The sequence below is a fragment of the Parus major genome, chromosome 2, assembly GCF_001522545.3.
Source record: "Parus major isolate Abel chromosome 2, Parus_major1.1, whole genome shotgun sequence".
Taxonomy (NCBI): domain Eukaryota; kingdom Metazoa; phylum Chordata; class Aves; order Passeriformes; family Paridae; genus Parus; species Parus major.
Genome location: NC_031769.1, coordinates 86,165,914 through 86,191,783, shown reverse-complemented (window position 1 = coordinate 86,191,783; position 25,870 = coordinate 86,165,914). Strand labels below are relative to the sequence as shown.

At 39.2% G+C, this 25,870-nt stretch overlaps 1 protein-coding gene across 3 annotated transcripts in view; it reads left to right on the top strand.

Annotated features, from left to right (window-relative positions):
- The window catches only part of EPB41L4B (erythrocyte membrane protein band 4.1 like 4B), a 168,278-nt gene that overhangs the window by 38,392 nt on the left and 104,016 nt on the right, over positions 1–25,870 (top strand). For all 3 annotated transcript variants that reach the window (XM_033512170.1, XM_015618467.3, XM_015618468.3), the window contains exons 2-4: positions 12,307–12,411; positions 22,601–22,643; positions 24,791–24,869. In XM_033512170.1, coding sequence (XP_033368061.1) covers positions 12,307–12,411; positions 22,601–22,643; positions 24,791–24,869 — 227 coding nt within the window. The remainder of the gene's footprint in view (positions 1–12,306; positions 12,412–22,600; positions 22,644–24,790; positions 24,870–25,870) is intronic.

Here is a 25,870-nt window from a genome sequence, read left to right as displayed (position 1 = left end):
TCATCTAAACTGCTTGTTTTCCTCCAACATATGGTATTTTCTATACAGGGAGATGAAAGACGAGTCTCTCTTAGTTTACAGACTCTCTGGCTGTATCAACAGTCATATGTGCTTTGTTGCTCAGCCTGAATAAACTTCATGACATGCTGTCTCTTTCAGATTCAGCACAGCTGAACAAGTGAATTTTTCTTCCTGCACCATTGGTGTGGTGTTATATCTGGTTGTACTTAAAGGCTCTGCTGGCTACATACATATGACTTAAAAATCATCTGAGTTGCTGGTGTCATCTAAAAGCCGTCATGCAGTGAAGTTTTCCTTACATCCAGAGTTTGGCTTGCTGCACTTTGCTCCAACCGAGGAACCCAATTTTGCTTTTAACTCTGTCCAAGTCTGTAAGTCTGGTAATGAGAAACATTGTTCCTATTAAAAATGTGTCCAGGACAGTAATGGATTCCCCAACATTGCATGCTTTTAAGATTGGCCTGGACATGGTGCTTGGACATCTTGTCTAGACTGTGCTTTTGCCAGGGAGTGTTGGACCTGATGACTCTTGAGGTCCCTTCCAACCTGGTATGCTATGATTCTATGATTAGTGGTAGAAAACAGAATTAGGGCAGCAAAATATGATCCTTAGTGACTTTTTAGGCCATCAGAGGGCTTGGTAGTAATGCTGGTAGTTTAAGTTCTGTTGGATATTTAATTGAAGTATTGTGAGTTTATAGGAGCGCTCTGCTCTTGTGCTTGCTTTCATGGTGAAATAAAATTCTTCTGAGGCAAAATGTTACCAATTTTGTTTGCTTTATAAATGAAGGTTTTTGTTAATGTCTGCAAAGAACTGGTGGTACAGTCTTTGCCGAAGCCTTCAAAGAGTAGTTTCATTTTTAAGTAGTTCGTTATCCCTCCAACTGAAACCTATTCTTTGAAGTGGCTTTATGTTGCAGTGACCTTTGGATATGGACTTTGATGTATTCATACTATGAGTAAGACCGTAGTGACGTTTTTTCCCTGAAATAAAAAATACTAAAAAGTTTCACTTAAAAAATCCAGTTGTTATTTTATACAACTGAGGTGGTGGTAGTTCAGCCATGTGTGACTGGCAGTTTTGAGTGTTAGGTCTGGTCTGTCTTGAGATTCAGACTAAGAAAAAAAATTTGCAGAAGTTGTCAAGTGTAGCAAAACTGTTGAATGCCCAGGTGAAAAGAACCAGCCACAAGGAATGCCTCATTAGCCTGTCACAGTAAACTGGGAGTGTCACCAGTTTAATGAGTTCCACTGAATCTCTGGCAGTCACTATGACAATAGCAAAGAAAAAATTTGTGTGGTGGTCTGAATTAAGCATGCAAGCTCCTATTGAGATGTTGTTAATATACACATATAATAAGCCAGCTGAAGAGCTAATACTATATTTTTTTACTCCTTTATGGTGCTTGGGTTTAATTTCCATTGAGAGTTTTTTTTTTAATTCTGTTTTATTTACTCTTGACATGCAAATGTCCAGTATTCCTTTCATGGCATGGAGCAGGCAGGGTAGCCAGCCCTGAAAGCGAAGGACAAAACTCAAATCTTCCTGCAAACTACTAAAAACTGCTGCAAATGGATTTTCAAATCAAACCATATGTGGGCCAGCTTTCCAGCTATTGCAAGTCAGTCTATACTCTATGAAATGTATGTACATGTACCTTTGATCACGTGCTTTCATCTGTATTTTTACCTTAAAATTTCTGAAGGCTGTCTTCTAAAGTACATCCAGAGGAAGTGCTGGCACACAGCACTCCTTCCAAGTAGGCAGCAAAAAGTGCAGCATGCAGGGAACCTGATAGGGAAAGAAGCCTGACACTTGTGCAGATTAGTGGTTCTTTTGTCCCTCAAAAACCCCTGCTGTGCCTCTGTTCGGGGCTCTCTGTTCTGGACCTGACTTTGTTCCCATGCTGAATAAATGGTTTCATGAACGAGAACCCGTCTCGTTGGTGTTTGATGCTGGTCCCCAAAATCCTGCTGCTTCCCTGGACAAGATCCTGAAGTTGCTGGCTGCAACAGTTCTTCTTTTCCCTCTTCTTTGAAAACATCGCTTTTCAGGGTTCTGATGAATACTGTGGTTTTCTGCATACTGACTCTGGGGTCATAGACTTTGTTAATAAGGAGAGCTTTTATTTTTTCAACCTCTTACCTAACAGGATTGGATGATCTGTTGGTAGCCATGAAATATTAACAAACATTTTTTGGCTAAAACCTGTTGTTTCTGGGTTCTCATAGTAACACTCAGAACTTCTAAGTTTGTTCACTAAAAAACCCCACATGAGTCCATCTTTTAGATTGAAGATTAACAGAACGTTGTGCTGCCATGCCTGTTTCAGTACAATAAGGTGTTCGCTTGTCCTTCAGATCAGAATATTTTTACGAGAGCAAGAAGTACTATAGCATGATGAGAATTTATCTTGTAATTCCTTTGCAGCTGTGAGAAGATCAGATGGCTAAACTTTGTCATAATAAACCTAAGTCTGCCACTGGTTTTAACTGAGCAGTAGCATCATCTGAGAGGTGTTTTCTATTAGCTTGAACTGCTGTTCATTCTTTTTTATGATTGTTCTAATGAAGTTTTTTAAAATAAAAACCACATGGCTCTTCCTCTTGCATATTCTGTCTTTGTTGAAAGAAATGTAATTTGTAGTGATCATCTTTAATTCCATATACTTCTCTAATTATGTTTGTGTTTAAAAATAATTACGTCTTTCTGGCTGTCTACTAAATGAAATACTTTTACTGACAAATTTCCCTGATCTTCCTCTGTTTAATTTAAATCTGCTGATTATAAGTCTGCAGTTTAAGAGGGTTTACTGATTTTTCTGAATCTCTGGATTTCTGGCAAATAATTGGGGTTGATTCTTTGGAGAGGTCCTATCCTATGACTTAATGTATGAAAGAACAAAGAGTGAAGTCAGTTGGCTGTCTGAATAAATAACTTCAAAAAGTTTCTTTGCATTTTTAAATTCATAGAGCTTCTGCGGAAAAAAACATATTAGAGCTTTGTCCTCAAGTTCCAAACTCCTTTTTTGGTCACTGCTTCTGTTTCACATCTTTGAACTTCTTTTACTGACTGTAACTGTTAGGGTGATTAATAATAAATATGATTCATATGGAAGGTTTAGCACATTACAAGGTAATTAATGTAGGTTATTAATACTAATGATAGCATGCATGTGGAATTAATTTTGTGCTATGAAAAGTGCCATTTACTATATACAAATAGTATATGTTATTTAATTTTAAAAAAAGACATAGAAATAATTGACTGTGAGTTATGTGGGCATTATGTGCAATTTTATGTTGGAGGAGAGGGGTGGTTCTAAGGAACTTTTTATTTTATCCAGACATAAATAAAAGTAAATTCATGCAGCACACATGATGTGATACTACTAAAGGAATCTGCACCTTTTTGCTTTTATGGTGGTGGTGCTGGTGATTTTGTTTTGTGCACCCAAAAGTGACAATCTATAAGTCATTGTGTAAGATACCAGTTCCTAGAGCAGCTGTCCTAGGTTTTGCCTTCCAGCCACAGCACAGCTTCGTGGCATCCTCCTTTTCTGGCTACCAGCGTTAGGAAGCAGTTTTTGTCCTTCCAGGCTCATGCCAGGCTGTGCTGTGTGGTCAGTTTGTGTGGGGAGGGGGTTTGAAAGCCCTGTTAGCTTGAATTAGTAGTGATGTTTAATTGATGTAACTTCTCCCCGTAGCCAGTTCTTTAGGAGGCATTCAGCAACCCTGAGAAACCTCTTGGGCAGGAGTCAGGAACGGGACCTGTGACTTGTCTGGCTGGGAGAGCGGGAGCCCTGCAGCCTCAATTTATGTCAAGTACAGCTACTTGTGTTGTTGTCTGTCTGGCCATTACTACTGCTGATCTCACCTCCATTTATGCTGCAAGAAGCAAGGCTGCCAGTAGAGCCTTTTTGGTAAACTGCTTTATTGTAGACAGTCATAAATGTGTTCTATTTAAAAACAAGTTTAAAAAGTTGGAAGTAGTTGAGTCAGGCACCCATATGTGTGAATTGTATATGAAGGATGTGTCTAAATGGAAAATTCTGTTTGTACAATTGAATCTGTTTAAAACTGTTTCTAGTCCTGGAGCATTCAAATGCAGGTGTATAAGGAAGCAAAGATGTCACTTGAAACTTTGGTACTGTATTAGCCTAAGAAAGTGCAGAGTCTTTGCTAAACCCTCTTGGGATTTTCTTCTGATAGCACTTTCCTGTTTCTCCTTGTTCGTTTTAATGCCATCTTATGCCAGTGTTCCATGTTATTTCTCAAATACAGTTTAAATTCATGACCTAGAATTTTCTCTAGCTCTCCAGCAAAATGGCACCTCTATCCCATCGTGATTTGTGCAGGAGGGCAATGGGCAAGGGAAGCCTAAAGTACAACATTGTGTTCTGTTTGATGGTATCACCTTAAATTCGTGGCTTCCACTTCAATGCCCATAACTTAGCCTTATCAAATAATACCTCTTCCTCTGGGAATGCAGAACTGTAAATTATATTTTGAGTGAAATCAAGTAGGTTAAGGAGTCTCAGCATAGGTTTTTGTTCTCCTTATCCTAGCTACTTCATGTTTCCTCCTCTTTGTGTTTGAGGGGTGTGTAATATTTCAAGTGGGTCAGGAGAGGGAGCTGGCATTCTAGGGGTGAAAAGGAATCTTCTTTACACACAAGTAACCCTTTCTTTAATTGTGCCTCTGAGTGTGTAATTGTGATGGGGTAACCTGTTAGTTCCTGAAATAATAGGAGTCCAGACCAACTACGAGAACACAAAGTTGCAAGTAAGGATTTTTTTTACTGCTTTGTTCTGGCTGATGGTTGTTTTTATCTGTTGCCTGAGGATCCCATTTAGAAGTGCTGACAGTGTTTTTCTCATGGGAAGAGGTCTGTGTTGCCCGTAGTACTTGTAGGTGATAGGGACAAGGAGCAGAACTTCACCCTTATCTGAGTCCAATAAAATTAAAATGTCACTGCTGGTAATAATGTTGACAATAGTAATTGCATGTATAGGGCACCCACCATGGTAGTACCTGCCTGACCTTCATGTGACTTTTCGAGAGATTAAAGGCTTTTCAAAGACAGCATGCCCTTTGGATGACTGATGGAAACGTGAAATTACCCTGCATAAAGGTTTCACCACTGCACTGGGTTAGCCTTAACCATCACCCAGGCTCCTACCCAGCCCCTTCATTCAGTCTGCAGGACGGGGGTAGAAAATATGGAGGAAAAAATGGGAATTTAAAGGCTCGTGGGTCAAGATACAGCTGACTCTTTCCCTAATTCAAATCCACTTCTGTACCCACTTCCTACCCCCCACCACCAGTGGGGCAGTGGGTCTGCTGTGGAGATGACTAAAACCAGCTGTGTCCAGCCTAAGACAGCCCTATCTTCTCTGAAAATAACTAGCAAATGGTGAAATTATCCCTTCCAGATAATGTAGGTTTTGAGACATGGTAGTTTCTTGCTCTTTTTTTCAGCAACAAAACCAGGATTCTGAGCCTCTGGATATGCTATTATAATCAGTTTTTGAAGGGCTGTACTGTAAAAGTCAGCTCGTGAAAGTGCCTGTTTCAGAAACAACTGTGCAAAAGGGGCTTTCAGAAAAAGTTAGCATTGTTCAGATCATTTTATATGTTTGGTTCACTTGTCCAGTTGAGGAAGAGACAGAATATGATTGAGAGGTGGGGAAGGAAGTGAGTGACTAGAAGAAGGGATGTGTGAAGTAGCAAGGGAAAACCCTGTGCTCTCCCTTCAAATCTCACCTGACTTTACTGGATCTACTTTATGTTTGTGTTACTATACATAGGAATCTCTCCAATGGTTACTTGGCATGACTTTGGATTCTTTAGAGATTGTTTGCATCTAAGATAATTCCCTCTCTGTATCTAAGGTAATTCCCTCTCTGCTCTAATGTCTATAATCTCTACAATGCTGTGCTGCCAATTCAAACTTTGATTTATCTTAATGAGTCTGTACTTTATAAATAATGAAAAATCTTTTCTTCGTATTGCAGAGCCTGAAAATAGCATATTAACATTCCCCACCCTTAGTTCTTAATAATAGTTTGGATTTTTTTTTTTTTTGCTTTATTTTTTTTTATTGTTACTTTTTTGTTGTTGGGCCGTTTTTTAATTTGTTTTATTTTTTATTGACAAGTGACTGCTGTTATATAACAGGTAGAAAGCATAAGGCAGTGCAAGAGACTTTTCCAGTGCCACACTAGCATGGTAAATACACTGTGATCTGACTAGAAGCCCAATGCCACTTGGGTTTATGCAGAGACTTGATACATATAAAATGTGCTGATCTATTTATTTGTCCTCGTTCAGGCTTCTCCTCCAGTGAACACTGAATCTTCTTGCTAGTAGCTGGTGGAGAGATGAAAGTCTGGCTTCTGTTAAGAAATGCTGCTGTGCAGCAATAGGGAGAGTTCCTATAACTCACTGTAAGGGGATTTTTTTTTCCTTAATGACTGCCTACAAATTCTCATTGGCATCTTGGTGGCAGGAACCCAGCTTGCTTGCACTGTTGGCCAATCTGCCCACGGAGAGAATATTCTTAAGTGGTTGTGTGCTTATGAGGTTCCCTCTATCCCCTTAGTGGGATGTGACTTGTGGGAGTCCTAGTTTTTGAGACTTTACCATAGGCTTAGAGAATGATTTGAAGGAAGCAGTTTGGTTTGTTGATTCAGTTTATTATTTGTGGGAGTTTTGGGTTCTTTTTGCTTTGGTGTTTTGTCATTTTTCAAGGGGTTCTTTAACTTTGCTTCTAAGCCACTTCTGCTCAGGAAATAGCAATTTTAGTTTGGTGCCTTGACAGAAATGACTGGGAGCAAAATGTTTGTTCTTTCAAGGTTATAATAAGTAAATACCATTCATGGGTTGTTTTTGTCTGCTGATGAAGGGCTGAGGGCTTGGTGGTGTGTGTATGCGTTTGGCATTTTTGTTGGTTTGATTTTTTTATGCAGGGGAAAGTTAAGGGTATTTTGACTCTTATTTTCAGCTAATTTTTCTAAGGAACTAAAATGAATTTTGTTCTCCTTCAGATAAAAGTTCACGTGCGTCATCACTTGCATTTTCTTCTGGCCACATTCAGTAAAGCTGCTTGTTTCTATGGTCTGTACTACATTTAAACATCATTTGCATGCAGTAGCAGGCTCTGAAGCAGTACTGGTGTTACTGCCATGACAGGGTGAGAGGCTTAATGGTTATTTGAACAGTGTCACAGTTTCAAGTGAGCTTGTAGCCAGAACTGAAAATTTAAGCCAGGCTGGTAAGAAAATAACCAGACATCTTCATTGCGGCCTAAGCAAGTTAGCCAGCCTCATGGAAGTATGTTGTGTTAGTAAATAACTTCCTTTTCTTCAATTTGCTCTGATTTTATGAAAATAACGTATTATTTGCATGATTTCATGCACAAAAATATGCAACTCTTTGCCCACTCTCACGAATCTGCTCATTAGGTCCCTGGAGGAGGGTGGGACAGGCACCAAGGTGATGGCTGGTTTGCAGCTGGCCCCTGCCACAGTGTCCTCTCTGGGTGGCAGTGGACAATACTTTGGCAATACTGCCTCTAGCAGCAGTGCTGGGATGGATAAACAGGGTTTTCAGTGCAGCTTTTGCAAGCCCAGCCAAGGCCTCCAACGTGTACTTGGCTAAAGCTGTTAGATACCCTTGATTTATAACAATGTAGAAGAGTTTCATTTTTGTGCTTAAAATTATGGAACTACTGTTTGCTTTCAGTACAGCTGAGTGTGTTTGAGCAACTGAGGGCTTGACTATCCAGAAGAAAGCAAGTTAAAGGACAGATGATAACTGAGCACCAGGAGTCCTGGCTAATTAGAAGCACAGATGGCTTTTATGCATGTTTAGCCTGTCTGAAACACTTGGAGACAGCACTGCCAGTGAGTGTTAAAAGGCAAAGTGAATTCTCACTGCTAAGCAGTATGGCCAGCAGATAAAGCCTTAGGTTTGAAAATGAGCTTTAGGTTTGAAAATTGAGTTAATAACAGTTCAGGTGTAAGAGGACATACAGAGCTACTCTGTTTTCTAGGAGATGCCAAGGAGAGGAAATGCTGGTGCCATCAGAGCAGGGCAGTATCAGGCCTGTGGAGGTGAGACTTGCTAGCTACAAAGGTGCTTTTAAGAATTTACTAGAAGCTCAGACCTGAAATCAGTGACCATGAGACTCTCAAGCACTCTGCAAAAATATTTAGCATATCGCAAAATACATAATACTGTGCTTTCTTTCAAAGCAGAAAATGTGCGCTACCTACCCGTTGCTGTTGCTACTCACTATTCAGTTTGGGACACATTGGCTTTGATTGGAAAGTTAACTGCCTTTGACTTTTCTCTCGGCAATAGCTTATTTTCCTTAATTTTGGTTGTCATTTTGTCAGCTGGCAGGCTATTTCATGCACCTCTTGGCCTTTTTGACAGGTTGTTTTCCCAAGCAGTGTTTCAACTGTTTCTACAGTCTGTTAATAGTTTATTTGTAGCCCTGTAGTCTGAGCTCTCTAATATGACTCAAGAATTTCAGCCTCTCCGCTTGGGTTCAAGTAACTGCACTTGGGTTTGGGGAATGTGTGGGCAGGAGCTCCCCAGCTTTGCTTGTATGTACTCTAGGAGTGATCAATGGCATCCTTGCACTGTGTCTGCACTAAAATGGGTCTTTTCTGGCTTGTACGTCCACTTTTCATGCCCTTTGGCAAAAACCTTTGAAAATAGCTCTGGAATAGCTAAAATCAACACTAATCAGCTTGTTTAGACAGGGCCAGTTGGTGTGAAGTGAGCAATTTTCTCTTTCCTTCATGTCTACCAGAAACACATTAAAACCTCTTGCCTATTTCCCTGTCAAGTCTGGAAGAGTTTCTAATTAAGGAAGTTAATCTTTGTTTTGTCATGTTTTAGCTGGCAAAAATTTCCATAGATTCCCTGAAACTGGGAACTCTCTGGCAGCCAAAAATGTAGCCTACTTGAAATGTGGGCCATGCAGCTGTCACTGTGGCTGTGCAAGGTGCATTATACCCATCCCAGTTGGAGTTCTGGTAGGATTTGCAGTGAGTCCTCATTTGACATAAGAATTCTCTCCGAGTGTGATTCATGATCCCAAGGGAGATGATACAGGGGTCTATTTGATTATGGCTTTAATGAATCAGAGTGGACAAAAGTCACATAACTGTTAGGTGGAACAGGGATGACTGACATGAGAAACTTTTTTTCCTTTTTCTCAGTGATTGCACATTATCAGGGAGGTTCCCAGCCTGCAAGTGTAATTCAGTCTTTGTGTTTCATTAAGTGCCTGCCTCATAGTAATTCAGTTTTGCCTTAGGTTGAAGCTGTAGGTTTGTTTGTAAGCTGAAAATTTCATGCCCACCCTCCCAGTGCTTGCCTGTGAGGTTTCATGGTGCCCACACAAGTTCTCCTGAGTTCCAAGGAACGCTTCATCAGAAACTGGCAGTGCTTTATTTGATGTTTCAAAACAAAACAAACACAAATACAAACTCACAAACCAAAAAGAAAACCCTATCAAAACAGAAAGCAAGACAAAAAAACCCAACAAAAAAAAACAAGCTAACACAAGGTTTTTCAACTTTTCTTATATCGCTGTTCCAAATTATAGTAACTTCCATACTAACAAAATAGGAACTCTGTATACTAGTATATGCATAGTAGTTGGTGCTGTGTACTTCATTTTGTATAAGTTATGCTGGCCATTTACATCTGATACTTCTGAACCATAGCAAGGTATGACTGTAAAATATTTTTAGTTTATGGTTGGGGGTTTTTAGGTGTATCTTCAGGAAATAAGCACAAGTCAAAGGTCTGTAGAGAGAGAGTGATTTATTAAATTCCAGATTATTAGATCTACTATTAAAATTTTACTGTACAAAATAATTTTCTAGTCTTTATGTGGTATCAGATTTTGAAAGGGAAACATGTTTTTAGCTACTGTTTTGTCTAGAAGGAGGGGAGAAGAAAAAGATGGCGAAAATCAAAAAGTTTATTGTAATACAGACATTTTTTGCTTTAGAGACCATTACCACATATATCTAATGCCAAAGGAAAAAGCTTTCTGTTTTTCCTATTCCACCCATTTCATTCAGCACACGTTAATTTATCAATCCACAATCTGACCTGCTGGATTGTCAGTCAGTGACGAGGCAGAAGAAAGAATAACAGGTCATCCTTTACTGTTAGTAGAGGAAAGGAATTAATCATTTTTATCTCCCCCTGTAGCACAACATCTCAAAGAAAGTTTTTTGTCAGCAATTTGTTGGCTGCTGCAGCTTTATCATTTAAGTGGTACAATTTACTGGGAAAGCTCATTTAGTGACAAGTTAAATGTTACCATCTCCTGAGCTATGTATGTAATATTACATTTTATGGTCTAGCTGTGCAGCACAGATCCGTTCTGCGTGTAACACATGTTAAACATTAACTACTACTTGGGTACAGAAGGTGGGGCGTGCTCTCTCTGGTTTCTATTCCATGTGTGGCAGTGGAAGATAAACATACACTGGTAGTTAGTGCCATAAAGCAAGCAACCATGAGCAGAGTAGGACATCAGGTGCATTCTTCCTATGTTTTGAATTTTTCATGTTCTGCTTTTTCTCTTTTTATTGCTTTTGAGGGTTTTCTCCTCCCTCACTTAAGCAAAATCTGTTTAAATTTTGTTGTGCTTTGGTTTGGCTTCTTTTAACGAGGGCTGATTTTACTCATTATGAGAAAATATGTTCTGGATAATTTTTGTTCCGTTTATAACAATTACTGTATAAGTAAAGATGATGATTTCTTAGCAATGTGCTGTTTCAAGAACCCATTGTATTCTCATCTGCCTTTAACAGAATGTTGAACTTTGGTTAAGAATGTCTATTATCCACCTCTTCCCCCCTTCAAAATAATGAAACAGTATCTTACAATGACAAATTAATGTTGGTATTAAGCTTTTATGCAGCTTGTTTTAATGTAGCTCCTAATTCTTCTCTTGAAATTTGATACGATTCAATTTCTATTCTTCCGTTTTGTTAGTTTAAAAAAACCTCAAAAAATACAACTTAAATAAAATTTTCTACCTATACCTGAGCTTGCTTGACCTTCTTCGTAAAATAGAAGTGTAACTCATCATCTTGTCTATTGCTGAAGAAAACTGTTTTTAGGAGATCTGCATGTTATGATTGATGCTGCCTTTGTGCAGATGCCTGAACTAAAGGGACTGAATGTTTAACTCTGTGAATTTTGTTACATTTTGGGGTAAAGTGAAAATGCCTAATACGTTATTTTCAAAAAATAAAAAATTTAAAAAAATCCTTAATGTTGTAAGAGGGACAGCAGGCATGCAAGTGGATCCTGATCAGTACTTCACTGTATAAAGTACAGCTTCAGTCTCTGACTCACATTTATGATCATCTCATGTATTTTTGGCCAAGGGGTGATTTTGCTCAAGAACTTGAAAACTTTCTTCCCCAAGTAACTGAACAGGGTTTGCATGAAAAGTTGGTTTGTTACTGCCTTTTTCTTTTACCCCATCTGTAATCTTCAAACTTGGGTTTTCTAGTGTTGAAGATTGAGTATCTAAATTATTGCCTTAACCTCAAAATAAGTACCCAGGCCAATGCAGCCTACCTTTAAGAATTGCTAAGTTTTCCACCCTCACCTGTAGTCCATAGCATGGGTTTTAGCATGCTAAGTAAGATTTACAGCTTTTTTGGCCCTTGTTTGTTTCCTCATTTAAAGGCTGTAATTATGATGGGAATTGGCAATATAAATGATTCTTATCAAATCCCATTAATTTTCTTCACAGTGCTCTTGGAGTATTCAGGCTGTCCAGAATTTGTTTTGCAGCTTCAGTGGTGGTGTGACACTGTGTGACTGCAGTTGCTGTTGATAGCCAGCAGATTTCAGACAGTGTTAAGCAAGATTTTCTGGGAGAATCTGACTTCCTGGGGTACAAAATGATGGCTCTCTGACTTAGGACACTTGTAGGGCACAAGCCTTCCCTTTTTCTTGCGTATTTTCAGTTATGATAAATTTTGAAAGTTTTCTTTGAGAGTGAAATCTGATGCTGTTGGAATAGCTGCATACAAGAACAGCATGCCACTCTGTTTCGTGAAGAAAATAAAAAGAAATGTCAATGCAATTCTCCAGAATAAATAGAATTACTATTTTGATATTATTTTCCTTTGTGTATCTCTTCTCATACATTTGAACTTGAAAAGAAGCACACCCAAACAAACCCACACTGACCAGTTTAAAAAAACACATTTTCTTTTTCTTTTACAGAAAAATGCAAAGGGACAGGAGTTGTTTGACCAGATTGTGTATCATTTGGACCTTGTAGAAACAGATTACTTTGGTCTGCAATTCATGGATGCTTCCCAAATAACAGTGAGTATAACTTCAGTTGATTTTTATGTTTTGTGGTAGTTTGTGTTGCTGGTGCAGTTCCTTGGAGGGATGTTGGCATTGTGGGATATATTGCTGAAACAAGTGATGCCACATTTGGTTTGTGCACATAAAGTCCATGCATGTGACTTGATTGCATACAAGTTAAAAAAAAAACCAGTGAATGTGGGTAAAGAAAAATGTGCTTTATGGTTAGTAGACTCATGGTATTGAAACGTTTTGAAAGCAAGCATTTCTTGTAAATTTTCTTTCTCTGCTATTCCATGCACACATTGTGTTACTTTGTAGGTTTGGATTAATTTGCAAGAGCAAAAAATTTTAGCTAAATGTTCTCTTTCTCTTCCTTATATAAGGACCTCCGGTATCTACAGTTAAAATAAATAAATCTAAAAAAAATATTTACAGATCAAAATAGATATATTAGTAGGATAGGGTTAAAAGACTACAGCAGTATGATTACATTGTATTGACATGTATTTAATCTTCTCCTTTGTCTGCTCACTCTGTGTGAACAGGAAGTTTGACAAAAACATATGCGTATTTTCTATCCACAGTGTATTTGGAAAATAAGTAGTTTTTTTAGTGCTCTCTGGTCAGTTCATAAATGTTTTTTTCATGAAGCAACAGAAGATGTCTTTTCTGGGATAATGTAGAAAAATAATGAGAAAATGTAGCTGCAATATTGACATCCTGGAAAGTGTAGGTTTAAAGTTCATCATTCCAGAATTCTCAGCTTTCTACTCTAACAAGCTTGGGTCAAAGGATGGATCAGTGTTGAAGCAGCTGCATTATCATCTGTGTTTTACCAGTCACTTTAAACAACAAACAGGAAGCCTATCCATTTACTGTAATGACTTGATACTAGAAGAAGGGAATCTGTAGGTTTGGGGAGAAGTGGTATTAATCTATTTAAACATTATCCTGATGTCTAAATTAATTTAAGTTAATATCACTGAAAACTGATGTTTTGAATGAAGTATGTCCATGATGGGTTTGGGATTTTTCGGTAGTTTAGGTATGCTCCTGATAAAATTTCTAATAAGTAAATTGTGTGTACTTTTATGATGGATCTGATTATGAGGACCACAGCTAATAGTGCAGAGCCTCCTTATAATGGGGAAAACGCATTATGTTGTCACTGATTGCCTGATCATCCAACTGGGAATTTGACAGCTAGGAAGAGTTACCTAGCAAGGAGTTCCATAACGTTTTGAAGGAAGAGAAGCAGAAAAGGAGAGTGAAATATCCTTTCTCAGCAAGAATGAGGGCAGATCAGCCAAAAGCCAGGCTGAGGAAGCTGGGAAAACTCATTTTCTTGTATGTTTGCAAAACTGAAGGGCTCTTTTGACTGATAAGAAAGATGTAGATGTGAGTAGCTATGTCTTTTGTATGTAGCTGTCTCACTGGTGTTGATGGCAGAATGTGCCTATACATGCAAGTGTTTTAGCTTTGTTTGTGTACTGTTTCTTTGTTCTGTTAAGGAGGGAAGTGCATGATGTATCTATAGTTACAAGAGGGATAAAGACTCTGAACAGCTGCTAGGGGGGTCAGAAGAAAGCCAACTCTGGTTGCAGGGCTTTCCCGTATTAAGAGGAGTGTTGAGGGCAAAGTTCTTTACCTTCACTGAAGTGTAAGGCCAAAAGCTCTTACTTGGCTCTTGTGGTTTTTTGTCTGTCTCAAGCTGGGCAGAGAGTAGAGCTTAGAGACCTTCAATGCACAAGCTTTTATCTTCTCCAGCACCCAGTGCCAAAAGGTTCCATGCTTTAACAGCCTTCCTTCGTCTTTTGAACTTGTGACCTGCTCTCTTCGTTTTCACAGCAATTAATGTGTAGCCTCTGTGGGCTTCTGCTTAGTGCCAGCCCAGACACATGATGGCAAGTGGGGGCCTGGGAGATTAAAGTCGTGTGCAAACCCCTTTGAGGCTCTAAGCTTTTGTCTTTAGTATGTGTTGTTAAGGGCTAAACATCTTTAAGCCACCATTACAAGTAAGGGAGCACAAAATAGTCTTTGAATAGTGGAGATTGCTTCTGTGTGCTTCAAGGCCAGCTGCTTTTGCATGCACTATGTGTTTCCTGCAGTTGTGTAACTTTGCCAAAGAGTTGGGACAAGCAGTGTTGATAGCTGTGATTTAGAAAACAAAATCGTGATTAGAGTTTATCTGCTTTGAAAGAGAAAATACTTTGTTTGAACAGCTTATTTTTAATACAAAAACCCTACATAAAGCTGTAAAAAACAAGATGGCAGCAGTAATGCAGAAAATGCTGTGTTGCCTATTCAGTGAACTCTGCATTAGTTTGTGTCTTGTGCTCTTTGAAGATACCTATCAGAAGAATGTAGAAGGATGCAGAAGGATGAAAGGATGTAGATAATCATCTAATAGTTTATTCTAAAATCTTGGCGTACTGTTGCATTTTGAGTTACTTGCTATTAACTCTAGAAGTAGAAATATTATAATTCAAGAAAACAATTTCTTATTCTAGCTGTTACATAACTTAAACAGAGAAGTTGAGCTTGGAGTGATTGAAGGGTGTCACTCTGATGTAGGAGGTCTCTGCAGTGGTTTAGAGAAAATGCAAAGCTTGCTGGGTTTTTAGTTACTTTTACTACCATCTGTGTTTTCTAGCAAAACAGGAGGCCTTTGAAGGCTTTAGCTGAGGTTAGTAATAGCAATAATAAAATCTTGGGAGACCATACTATTGAAGTTCAGTTGCCACAAGGAAGCATTTCATAGATCTTTGTAGAAACCAGTTGTGTGCAGTGTATTCTGTGGTTGGTTTGGGTATTTGACAGTTATTTTTGGCTATTGGGAGCTAATGCTTATTCGTTTTCTATCCAGAAGTGTCCTTTCTTTGTCTCTTATTCTAAATCTCTAAATCATCTTAATAAAAAGAAGGCTTTCTATGGTTAACAGCTCCTTGTGAGCTTCATATTTTATAGGGTCTCTTAAGATTTAGATATCTCCATTTCTACTGTTGCATTCTTTGTTCCAATTCTCTGTCCTGTGATGCCAGAACATGGATACCCTCCCAGCCCAACTCCTGTGTTTCACAAGAATTCATAATTGAGGGACTGTCCACGTTTATTAACTTGGAATTTGCTTGCTTCCATCATGATTTTGTTTCTGCTTACAAGAACAATTACAGAGTAATTGAGGGGGAAGAATTTTTAAGATAAATCTTTGAATTCTATTTTTTTTTAACGTGTGCAAATGAATTACTGTCATCTCTGGGAATGGATGGAAGCAAAAGAAATAAAATGCCCCTTTTCTCCCATGTCTCTTTCAGTGATCTTCCAAGTTGTTTAAGTCCTTTATATCTGATCTCTTAAGGGGTACAAAGACCCCTTCGAGTAAAGAAGGTCTGTATGGAACAGCCTTTCCCAGCCGTGCTCTGCAGCCAGTTGAACCATTTTGAGGCTGTGTGGTTGCACAAAGTGTATCTGGCACGTTGGGAAGCACTGGATTTACAGCATGGGTACAGCAAGACTGATGTGTGAGGACACCCTGTGCCTCCTGCAGGTGCTAATAGCTATGGTGGGGACCAGGGTTCTCTGGGAAGATGAGTGCCAGGACCAGTCTTCAGTGAATTGTCCTGGTAAACCATGTTTGTATCTGAACTTCTCAGAATTGACCAGTTTCTAAATTGGGTTGTGATGCAAGGAGTGAGAAGACAATGGAGGGAAGACATGAAGAAGATTGTGTAGAAGTGAAATAGGCTTTCATGAAAGCAATTGCTCCAAGTAGAAAAATAGGGGAAAAACATGGCCAGAACTGTGTTTCCCAGAGTGGGCCTGACCAGCAGCAGTGTGTCAGGATGCACTGATTCTGACACTGAGATTCTCACCTCTATGAAAGGCAGCCTTCTGGCTGGATTTTTTTGGGAGAGTCAGGATCATGTATGACTCGAGACAAAGGATTTCAACAGTGCTGGGGGGCAGGTAGGAAGCAAGCTGAACAACAAATAATAAAAATACCTTTGTTTCTTCTACACATCAAGAACTAGATTCCTGGATGTTTCAGCAGGTATTGGGTTGGGGACTTGTAGGGCCTTGGTTCATTATGACTGCCTCTGCTGTATCTATCTGAATTTTCTTTAAAGGGCTCATTGATCAGGCTTTTTCAGCTGCTGCTTTTGATATTACTGCTGTGACTTCTTAAGATGAGAGGGATGTGGAAAAATGAGCAGTTCAAACCAGTCAATTAGCCTCATAGTGTGATATCTGGGAGTCTTTTTCCTTTTGTACTTCTTAATATTTTAACAAGTTTTCATGAAGAAGAAAATAGGGACAAGCCTTATTTTCAATATGCTGGATGTGGGAAAGGAGGGTGACTGGTCAATATTTTGATGATGCTAAGTGTTTCCTTTTCTACTACTGTTAGAAACACTCTTTTCCCCTTGAAAAAGCTGTGACTTTCCTCTGTGACTCAGTTTCCCCTTCCTGAATCTCTCTTGTTCCTCTGGATTATGATCACTTTGGGACTGTGGATTTTGCTGACCTGTGGCTGTGGATTGTAGCCAAGAACAAAAATTATTGGTCACAGATGGAGGGTCCCAAAAGCTGTAGAACATCCTGTAGCACTCACTGCTTCAGTTTCTAATAGTGGCAATGACAGGAATGCCAGTTCAGTAACTGGACAAGGCAGTGTGGCTGACTCTGCAGTGATGCAGAGCACCTGATGAATGTGGAACACTTCCAGCTGGGGCTGTCCAAGTCTGTGTTGTGGTTTGTGAACACTTGGTGGAAGACTCCAAAACACTAACAGATTCCAGTCTTTAATCTTTCAGTAGAACCTGCTGTTTTGGGAGAACATTTTTCTAAAACAGACTTGAGAAGCAGGCATACAGGGCAGGTGGTTGTGATGCTGTCTGTCAGTGATGCTTCTGCACCTCTCTCCTGAGTGTACAGAATTCTCTCCATGACAGCAAACAGTTTGTGCTAGTTTCTTTTGTCTTTGTGTGTAGTTGGAGCATAAGCTGAAGTGATTTTCTCAGTTTTCTTCCACAGATTTAGTCAGATTTGTTACCTACTTGTTACAAATCCTTTCAGTTTATTTTTGAATGTTTGGACATAGACATCAAAATTAAAAGTAAATTGCTAGAATTGATCTGGAGTGGTATCAGCTTTCATTGTCTGTAAACTAAATCTAATGAGAAATATACTAGACCAGGCAAGGTTTTTATATAATTTTTATATAATTCTGTGCTTTACCTCAGTCACATCAAGTCTGCAAAACAAAATATTCTTTGATTATCACATGGATATGAATTAGGATAGGCTAATGGTCTTGAAGGATGTCCATATATATCTCTCTATTATTCTTGGTTAGTTTATCTAGTCTGCAGTTAAACCACACCATTTATCAGAGTGCTTCTGAGATGGCTCTGTGCTGACTCAGACTGGGACAGGCCAGATTTCCATGAATGCCACACAATATGTGAAGGTCTCGGGGCTGGTTAAGATCCATTAAGGCCGACCAGTGCCCTCAGGTCTCTGGAGTAGGACTCTGTGGCCTTGTACTTCCCAAGATCACAATCTAGAGCTTCATCAGAGCTCCATCTGCCTTTCTGCTGCTGGACAGCATTGCTAAACTACCACAGGTGTCTCTGTCCAAGCTCCTCATAGCAGCTTCAGTTGTATCTGGTTTCTTGGGACTTTGTTCAGTCATATTTGATACCCTCAAGGATAGTGGCTCCACAGTCCTTCTGGGCACCTGTACTTTGTCTGAACAGCCTCATGGTGACAGTCTTTCTGTCTAGCTGGGATTTGTCCTGACTCTGGTGCCACTCATCCTTCTGCCACGGAATACCTCTGAGAAGTGTTGATGATCTTCTCGACAGCCTTTTTGTTGGCAGCTGAAGTCACCAGTCAGGTGAGCCTTCATTTTCAAGAGGAGCATAGCTTTCTAGGAGGGATTAGAGAAACATGAGAACAATAGCTCATTGTTTTAAGCTGTGATCTCTTGGGAGATTATCCTGTTTGTAAGTATATGTTTATGTACTCCCTGAGTTTCTACATAACCCCAGTTCCCATTTGGTTTTCTGTTATTATCATTATAACGCTGAAAGGTGACCTGCAAAAGAAAAGAGGGCTTTCACTCCTTTGCTCCCTTTTAAATCTGTAAATGTAGAGAAATCCCCAAACTGTGGTTTGGTGGGTAGAATTTTTATTGACTTGTTTTTTTGGTGATTCCTTCCTCCATGTGATACATACATTTTTTAACCTCTCTGCTTTAGAAGGTTGTTTGAATAATGGCAAGCAGCTTGGTAGGATTCAGGCGCCTAGGAAACCAGAAAGGAAGAAGACAGCTGAAGGAATAATTGGTTTTTGACTTCTGGTTTTAAAGGTGCTGGCTTTTGTTAAGTACACCTTCTTTTCTGAACTTGATCGTTGAGCATGTTTTCTCTTCTGTACCTCCAGGCACGACTTGAGAAAGCATTAAACTGATATTTTTCAGAGGGCAAATAAAGCTTCCAGCAAAAATGGGCTTCTTCTAACTGATAGTTAAATACATAAATAAGCATAAGGAGTAACAGTCTATTCAAGATGTTCTTCATGCATTTTAAACTGGCAAAGAAAGCAAACCAAAAAGGGTCAAATGCAATTTTTTTCCTTTTCAGGTCACCTTTGAGGGCTGTATAAATCAAGACAAGGAATTTTCATTCTTTTAGGAAGCAAGTAGAGAGGCGGTGGAATTTGCAAAGCTCAGGTGTGTGATGGGATTGTGTCAGCCTGTGGAAATGCTCCTTTCAGTTTTCATTTGGCACTCACACAGTCCTTATAAGTTGACTACTTTAGCAGTATCTCGACGCAAATATATCTTTCCCATGCTGTATATCTATTTTGAGAAAATATTGGCTGCTACCAATATTAGGAAATGTTAAGTACTTATTTTTTCTTCTTCACTTTGATAAAATGAGTGATCAACAGGAGACCATGTTGAGATAAATACATGCTTCCAGTATTTTAAGAAATTATTTTTTAAATGGTGTTTCTTTCATGTGGAATTCATTGGTGTTTGTTTTCAACACGTGAGTCCCAGCCAATGGCTACTGTGTTATGTCAGTTAATATCATAGGAAAGCATTATTTGTTTGACAGAGCAAAGAAATTTTATTGAGATTAAAGAGGAATAAATGGAAGTTAGTCTAGCATTTGACCTTCCAGTTTATCTGACAAAATTAAAGGGGGGGACCACAGCGGTCTCTGCAGCTGATGGTGGGAGAGGGGGGTGCTGAGCTCTCTTCCCTGGTATCCAGTGAAAGGATACCTGGGAATGATTCAAAGCTGCATCAGGGGAGGTTCAGGCAGCACATCAGGAAGCGTTTCTTTACCAAGAGGGTTGTCAAACACTGGAACAGGCTTCCTGGAGAGGTAATTGATGTCCCAAGGCTGTCAGTCTTAAAAGGTATTTGGATAATGCCATTAATAACATGAAGAGGTCAGGCAGTGGACTACATGGTCATTGTAGGTCCCTTCCAGCTGAACTACTTGTTCTGTTCTGGCATAATCATAGAATTCTGATTACCTGCAGTTTGATCACATTTGAGTTTTTCTTCCCTCACTATGGGTAAACTTAGACACTGTCTTCCTATCATAACACGGTCTTAAAGCAATTAATCCCTTTTCTCCTCCTTGTTCTGCTCTGATATTTCTGAGTCCAGACAGGATATGGGGATTAAGGTGGTGCATGGTTGAAATGAGTCAGGTCAGTCTTGGTCCTACACTGAGAGATCCACAGTTAAGTTTCTCTGCTGAGTCCAGATCCTGAAATGATGTGTGGTTGTTTAGCCAAAGCAAAAGATAGGCAGAGCTATAGTCTTAGGTGCGGAGAGAACAAGGTTCCTCTGGTTTTATTCAGCTTCCTAGTGAGACTTCAGAATTCACTGCTTTCACTTCCTTATAACTGAGTCAGCAAAGCAGTATGTAGCCAAGCCCAAACCTATTTTAGGCTTTAGCTAGAATGCTTTGATTTTTTTTTTTCTACTCAGAGGGACATTTGGAAAGCTGGTGTGGTACACAGTGTGAAGAAGCCCTCTGACATTATCTGAGGCAAAGAAGTGTGGAAATTCAGCTTGATTTTCACAGAAATGGCACAAAATATCTGGCTTTGAAATTGGAGTTGGTTCATAAAACTGCACGAAAACTTCCAGGCCTGAGGGCTCTGGGCCAATAATACTGTCAGTCCGTGCCCTACCTCCGTCTTTGTATTTATGATCCGTGTGGTGGCACATCTTACACTTGATGTGTAGCGTGGGATGGGGCTAAAACAGCAGCTCACTGGTGCTTCTGAAGAGAGGTGACTTCAGTGCTTGCTGTGCTTTGTCTCCTGGAGCTGTCTGCCTCTGGCTGTTTAGGTACAGAGAGTGATGATGGTTTCCTGTCTAAGCTGGTCTCAGTTAATGGTCTGCACAAGTGGTTTCTGGAGTCTTGTTAGGTATTTTTTAGCCATTATTTGAAGAATTTGCACTTGCAAACAATCAGTTTGAAACTTACTCTTATTTCAGCTTTAATGTACCTTAAAGACCACATGCCAGGAAAGAGACTGTCAGCTGGTTTTTCACTGGGAATTATTATAGTTCAGTGCTTGTTCCAGAACATGGTACTAACAGGAGTTTTTAGCATGTATTATAGATGCTTTTTTACATGAAGCTAAACTTTTCTTTTAATGCATTCATTATATTGGTCTTTAAGGGGCTTTTCTTTAGCCAAAATAAATATTAAATAGAAAGACATTTTCATAGCTAGGTACATGGAGAATAAAAAATTAATCTGCCCTTGAGCTGTGAAAGTAACATACTTATATAATTTTGGTAAAAAAAAAAAAAAAAAAAAGCCTAAGTCTCAATGTTGATATTTTTTTCCATATCAAAAATTCGAGATTTCACAAAGCTGTAATTTTTCATAAGAGAGTAAAGTAGAGACAAAGTAAATTACTTGAAACTCTAAGGAATGCATTTATATGAGCTGCTGTAATATTTTATTTCCACTCTGGTAGACATTTCTACCAGATTAGGGATTATAAGAATGGATTTCTTGGCAACCTCACCTAAGGGAGTCTTGCAAGTCTCCTGCAAATAAAATCACCTTCAGAATCATTGTTGCCTTTCTCATGAGATTTATTTGCCTTAAGGGTCATAAGCTGTCAGACTTTTGATTTGTACACATCTACCTGTGATACCTGTGATAAATTTTTGCCTTGGTTTAGAACATACTTAGTAAATAAATACCAGTATTACTAGACAACAAATAATTTTTCACATTTATTTAGCCATTGTAGCATGGTGTTGGTGTAATGATAAATAGTCATTGAGAGCTTGTCCTTTTTCTAGAAACATTAATGCTTTATGATAAGAAAGAATAGGGTTTTTTTCCTAAGATTTTGTTTTATAGTACTTAGTTTATAATTTTAAAAAATATATAAAAATAAAAAAAACATTTATTTCAAGGAAATATTAAACTCTCTTATCATTTTGTACGACAGAAGCATAGAGTTGCTTCAAATAAGATTGCAGGCATCTGTAGGACATTGAGCAGAGACTGTCAAAGATTTAAGCTAAATTTATACCAGATTGTGTTTATTGCTGCCTTTCTGTAGATGCAGCTTACACTGACAAGAGAGTGTGTAAACTTTGCTGGGAATCATATGTTTTTGTCATCATTGTTGCACTATTCCAGATCTTCTGCCTTAGTTTAAAAGGGAAGGGGTGAGGTACACATCAATGTTTCTCAAATGCTTTTAGTGGGGTAAAGTCTCCATCCCTACCTTGGAAAAAACGTGGCTGTGGAGCAGTGGAAGGCAGGATAGTGCAGGATCTGGAACGTCACCATTAAACAGACATTTAAAGGAGGCTGAAACTCAGGGGTTTTGGGCAAAAGCATGCCTTCCTTACCCACCACTGCTGTGTGCCCTTGGATTTTGAAGTCTATTCTCTGGAAGAGTGGCTTCCCTGGCAGTACTGATAAGTTTAAAATCAAGCTTTCCCATGTGGAGGAGGGGAAGTTATTAAATATGCCAATAAACACTTCAACCAATGTGCAGAAGTTTAGAAAGTAAATATGGCAATATTTCCTTAAAAGAGATTTCTGTCTGTTAAATTTTATTGCACTCAGTTTATGGAGTCAAAAAAATCTTGAAATGGAACTGCTTTTAAGTGTGGATTTTCTTTTTTTAGCACTGGTTGGACCATTCAAAATTCATTAAGAAGCAAATAAAAAGTAAGTACAATGTCTCTGCCTGTTTATTTTGTTACTTCCTAAAGAATTTGAATTTAGTGTATTAGAACATGATAGAGAATGTTTAAATATGGCCTTTAAAATAAATATTTATTAGGAAATAGTTTCAACTTAATGGGTAATTGGCTGACTGTATTATGTCTAAATGCAAGAGCACTTATTAAGCAGTACCCCAGGCTTCAGAAGCCTTTGTTAAACCTGTGCTGTTTGTCTGAGGCACTGAGTAGGTTGCCAGGTAATTTCAGTGTGATCTGTGAAATTAGGTTGCCTGGACACAGATCGGAGTTCTTGTCACTGCTTCTGATCCAGAACAGATATCCTGCAATTTCTTTCAGAGAGTGAATAGAAAATACTGCATTGTGTAATGATTAATTTTTAATTTTTTTTCCCCAGATTATTATCTTAGAAGTAAAACTAACAGAAATACCTGCTGTTTTGTCAGATGCAGTTCTGAAATAGCTGCTGGTTTATCAAAGGTAGTTTTGGATGGAAAGGTTGGGTTGGGCTACTGAGTTTTCTGTGAAAATTGTCTAAGGCGTGGAATTAGCTTCAGGATCTTTGATAATCAGGTTGCAGGCTTGGGCACAGTGCAGCATTGGCATTACAATACTGCAGTTGCCAGCAGTCATGGGCCGTGAAGACATGTCTTCTGTGAGATTAAAATGTATTTTTCAAGGAAATTTTTGACACCCTTGGACAACCTCACAAAGATAGGTCCTGATTGCTTCAGTGGTGCTTTGCCTTCCTTTTTGATAAGTACCCAAATATCTAGATTATTTTTGTAAATGGAGTTCTTCAAAGGCCTTTAGGATAATTTGCTGTCACCCCGTGGTGTGTGGTTGTAAGCCTGGTAGAATCCATGGTGAAGATAGCTGCTATGGGTTTTTGCTGTTAGGTTTTCATCATCATGTCACAGACTGCTTTACTTTAAGTGATTTGCAGCTGCACTTTCTCTGATAGCTTTGTCTTTTTTCTCCTGGAAAATCAGTGATTCTGTAACACCTTCAGCCAGTTTAGTTGCATGTATTTGTGTTTTTGATCTGTGAAGGGCCTGTTTTAGAAAGCATTTGGTCAATCCTGTTTCTGAGAAATGCCTAAGAAGGAAGCAGTTTGTTGGGTGTTGTAAAGGTCTGACTCACTACAAGTTACTTTCCTCTAGAAGATGCTTTGTGAAGAATTGCATTTAGAAGATGCTTTGTGAAGAATTTCTCTTTCAAAATGGATGTTGCCCACTGCTCTTTTTTCCAAGTCCTTAGCTCACCTATGCAGACCTCACTGGTGGTGCAGAACAGGAGCAGAATCAAAGCTCTAGTTACCTGAATCTTAGCTGCATATCATTTAGTAGAAGGATCATTAAGAGGCACATGTTTACTGTGTTGATGTGGTGTTATGGAAGACTTTAGAAAAGTGTAGAAAAGTAACTTTTCTGTCAATTAATGCATCAGCAAGCAGTTGGAAGATGAGGGCTAAGCAGATAAGGATTCTTGGTCACAGTTTCATGGTGGCTGAATAACTTGCTATTATCTGTGTTACAAGAAAACTCCGATGTAGCATTCACTTCTGACATTAGAAAACACGGTTCTTGCAACCCTATGGAATTTTTTACCTTTCTGTGTTTGTGGGTGCCTTCCAGAGTCTTCTCCAGCACTTTTCACCCTATTTATCTCACCTTTTCTCATGCATGTGTTTCAATCAAAAGCTGCTCTATTGGGTGGGTTGGGGGGGGGGGGGTTTGGAATAGTGTTTGCACTTGGTAAGAAGGAGCTTCACCCTCTCCTTCCCTCTTCCTTCCCTTTCTCCCTGGGCCCAGAAACAGGCAGTGTATCTGGAATTTGCTGTCATTCACAGCATGCTGTGAGGCACGCTCTAAGTATGAAAAGGTGTTTGCCAAATGGACTATTGCCTTGATAAATTTAAATTAATTAGTATCATGAAGTTGTCTATTTTTTTGGTTTGTTGCATGCATTTTTAAATTTAGAAAAACATGAAATATTGTCTGAGGAATTTGAAAAACGTAATTAATTTTGTGTTTCTTGGGTTGTGAGGTGTGGTGTGGTGACTATTCTGCCTTATCAGGACTGCAATGAGTATAAACCTTTTTTCCCCATTTAAAATCTCTGCATTTGCAGTTGGACCTCCGTACACGTTGCATTTTCGAATTAAGTACTATTCATCAGAACCGAACAACCTGCACGAAGAGTTTACAAGGTAGGAACTGTGCATGGCTGATGGGGGAATTAAGACACCTAAGGCACGTGGGGTACTGTAAGCAGGTGCTTCGAGCTTTCTTACTGAGTGGTCGTTTTGTTTGCCTTCTTAGGTGTTTTCCTACTGTCAGAGAAACATGTGTTTCTTTCTTCATATTTGTATGCTGCCAGAAGGCATTCTTGGGCCTCTCCAAGCATGTCAGTGTGTAGGAGGAGATGCTGTGCTTTGGTGCTTTGAAGTTGGCAAAGAAAGGCAGTGTTGGGTGGGGAGAGCTGCAGCTGGGAGACACCTGCTCTTTGATACCTGCCGTCCTCTGAGAGGGCTCTCCATTATGTCCTGCTAAAATGCCAGTGGCCTGCTTTGTTCCTCCTGCCCTGACAATGGAGGGTGGTTTAATAATGGTACCAAGGGTAGAGAATTGTGGGAATAGTCAGCTTGAGCTCTGGGTTAATGCTTGATTGAATAGGTTCTGTTTCCCCGTGGTTCTCTCTGAAGCAGAAGCCTGTGTTGTGTAAAGTCACTGTACAAATATCTGGAAGTCTTTTGTTTCAATCTTCTGGGCTGCTTTCTGTGGACCTGTACCTTGCAGGGTCCATAGCACCTTGGTTCACAGGATATTCTGAAAGCTGGGAAAGGAGCAGCTGTAGGAAAGGGTTTGCTTATCTTTTGTATCTGCTTACTCTGTGTCTTCTCTGTATAGTAGTCATCTATCTTAATGTTATTTTATCTTTTCTTTTGTTCTGCCTCTCACCGTAGGCACTTTCTGTGTCTTCTAATTTGCTTGGCAATAATCAGTGTACTCCTAATCAGCCTAAGGTGTTTAAAGGTGGTTGATTGTTGTAGTTCATGTGCATGTGATGTTTACATTAAACTTAAGCCTGGAGGCAAATGATTACTGTCTCCTTCACTGATGTGCCAACCGTGGGTTTTTTCACTGCCTGAGATTAAAGGGCTAATTGTCACCACCTCATGATATAGACATTGGGTCTTTAATATCCGTT